This window comes from Echinops telfairi, unplaced genomic scaffold (genome assembly GCF_000313985.2).
Source record: "Echinops telfairi isolate 266 unplaced genomic scaffold, ASM31398v2 ScPeMD7_7400;HRSCAF=8409, whole genome shotgun sequence".
Classification (NCBI taxonomy): Eukaryota; Metazoa; Chordata; class Mammalia; order Afrosoricida; family Tenrecidae; genus Echinops; species Echinops telfairi.
In genome coordinates, this window is record NW_022111300.1 from 49,454,984 (window position 1) to 49,457,104 (window position 2,121).

Here is a 2,121-nt window from a genome sequence, read left to right on the forward strand (position 1 = left end):
TGCATCCGCTATTTTAAAATGTTCCAATCTAAAAGGGAAAACCACTCTCAAATCCCAAATAAAAATTTCTCCTTCCTAAGATTAGCGCATTTCTCCCTGCTACTTTTCATGTAGCTGTTTACACGGGGCAAGGCGTTTTGTTTTCACGGAACTGTCTCCCATGAGAAAGAACACTAGGTTTGCGTACTGGCCGATGAGTTGCCCAAGGGCATGTACTTGTGTGAAGACAACATCTAAATGGAAATTTCTATTGATACATTTCAGCATATCTTGTTGTATTCCATGCTGTCATCGATGTACTTTTATTTCTGATCAAGATCTAACTCTCTTAGACCCTGACAAATATATGTCCACAAAATAAAGATTCTGAAAATCCACAGTGCAAATGATCTTATTACACAACCAGCTCATTTCTGAAGGTTCTCCCGAAAAGAAACCACCCCGCACCCCAAACCAGGAGCTGCTGAGTTGAGTCCAAGGCATAGGGCCCAGGGGTCGGAACAGAATGGGGCAGGCCTGTCTACGGACCCCCTGGTGTGGCTTCATGTCGCTAGCCTTTCTGTTGTTGTTGTTGTTTGGTTCTGTCAAGCTGGTTTGGACTCATAGCAAATGTTTAAACCAGAGAATTGTGAGGTTGATCCGGCACGAGCCTCACAATCATTGGTAGGCTAATCCCATTGCTGTGGCCCCCAGGAACTCACTCCTGGGTCACAGGGGTGGGCCTAAGTCAACCATGTGAGAATCAGGCTATCTGCAGTTCTAACAGGTCTGCTGAAACCAACCTCTCTCATCCCACTTTAAAGTCACTGAACCGTCTCCCTTGGCTCCAAACCCACAGCTGGAGAAGGCCATCACCAGTGAGAGCCTGGAGGCGTGGACCAGTGAGGACAGGAAGGAGCTGTACGACGTGCAGCTGTATCTCCCCAAGTTCAAGCTGGAAGAGAGTTACGACCTCAAGTCCATCCTGAGCAGTATGGGCATGCGCGACGCCTTTAGTCAGAGCAAAGCTGATTTCTCAGGGATGTCGCTGGAGAGAAACCTGTTTCTGTCCAATGTTTTCCACAAATCCTTTGTGGAGATAAATGAAAAAGGAACCGAGGCTGCAGCTGGCTCTGGGAGTGAGGTGAGTGTCCGGATTCGACTTCCCTCCTTGGAATTCAAAGTAGACTCCCCGTTCCTCTTCTTCATAAGACACAACAAAACCAAGAGCATCCTCTTCTATGGGAGGTTTGCCTCCCCCTAAACCCTGCAACTCTCTCAGTGAGCAAGCCCACCTAAGAGTGTCTCAAAATGTACCCGACGATGAAATATCACAACGGTAGTGTTTTGTCAGCTGGGCCTTTCTGATCAACCATTTGAATGCAAGTCTTGAGATAATGGATTCCAGAGATTTCACTATATTTAGTTAGAGAGAAGAACAGTTTTTTATTTACCATTTAAACAGCATTTGTCCCTACTGTGACTTTTATTTACAAGGGGGGGAGTCTTCAAAAAGTTCATGGGAAAATGGAATTAAAAGATAATGGAGGGAAATGGGGAGCTGATAGGGGGAGCTAGTACAAGAAGGAAGAAATATTCTAGAACTGCTTGTGGTGATGATTGTACAATTCTTTTAAAAATGACTGAACTATTGAAATGTATGAGATGTAAATTATATGTCAAACAAACTATTTTTTAAAATGGAGTTTTCCCCAACAGCTCTTTGAAGCCTCCAAGTGCATTTGCATTTCGACATTTACGCTGTTAAATCCATTAAATGCCTTTTCTTCTTTGAGCTACTGCTCCTTGTCTTATCATTGCTATTTATCATGTTTCACACACACATAATTAAGTGGAGAAAATAATTTACTGAGGTCTTATTCCTCAAGTGTATCAAAAAAGCATATGCTTAAAGGCTATCAGATATATATATATGTATTGCTATCAGATATTAATAAGAAAAGAATTTCTCAAGGATGTCAGTTGGTTGCTCATAAAAACGCTGTGGTAAATCATATTGCCCTTTGCTGGTCACTGAGTTACAAATAACTGGACTCATTAGTGGAGAAAATAGTGAGACCAAAGGAAGTACTGAAGTGAGTTAACAAAGCCCACATGGAAGAAACACACGAGCCTTTGCAA

The 2,121-nt window shown here is 42.8% G+C and overlaps 1 protein-coding gene across 1 annotated transcript in view; it reads left to right on the forward strand.

Annotated features, from left to right (window-relative positions):
* SERPINB10 (serpin family B member 10) overlaps positions 1-1,543 on the forward strand; it is a 23,172-nt gene extending 21,629 nt beyond the window's left edge. Inside the window, exon 8 of the mRNA XM_004703032.2 lies at positions 839-1,543. Coding sequence (XP_004703089.1) covers positions 839-1,243 — 405 coding nt within the window. The 3' untranslated portion in view covers positions 1,244-1,543. The remainder of the gene's footprint in view (positions 1-838) is intronic.
* The last annotated feature ends 578 nt before the right edge of the window (positions 1,544-2,121 follow it).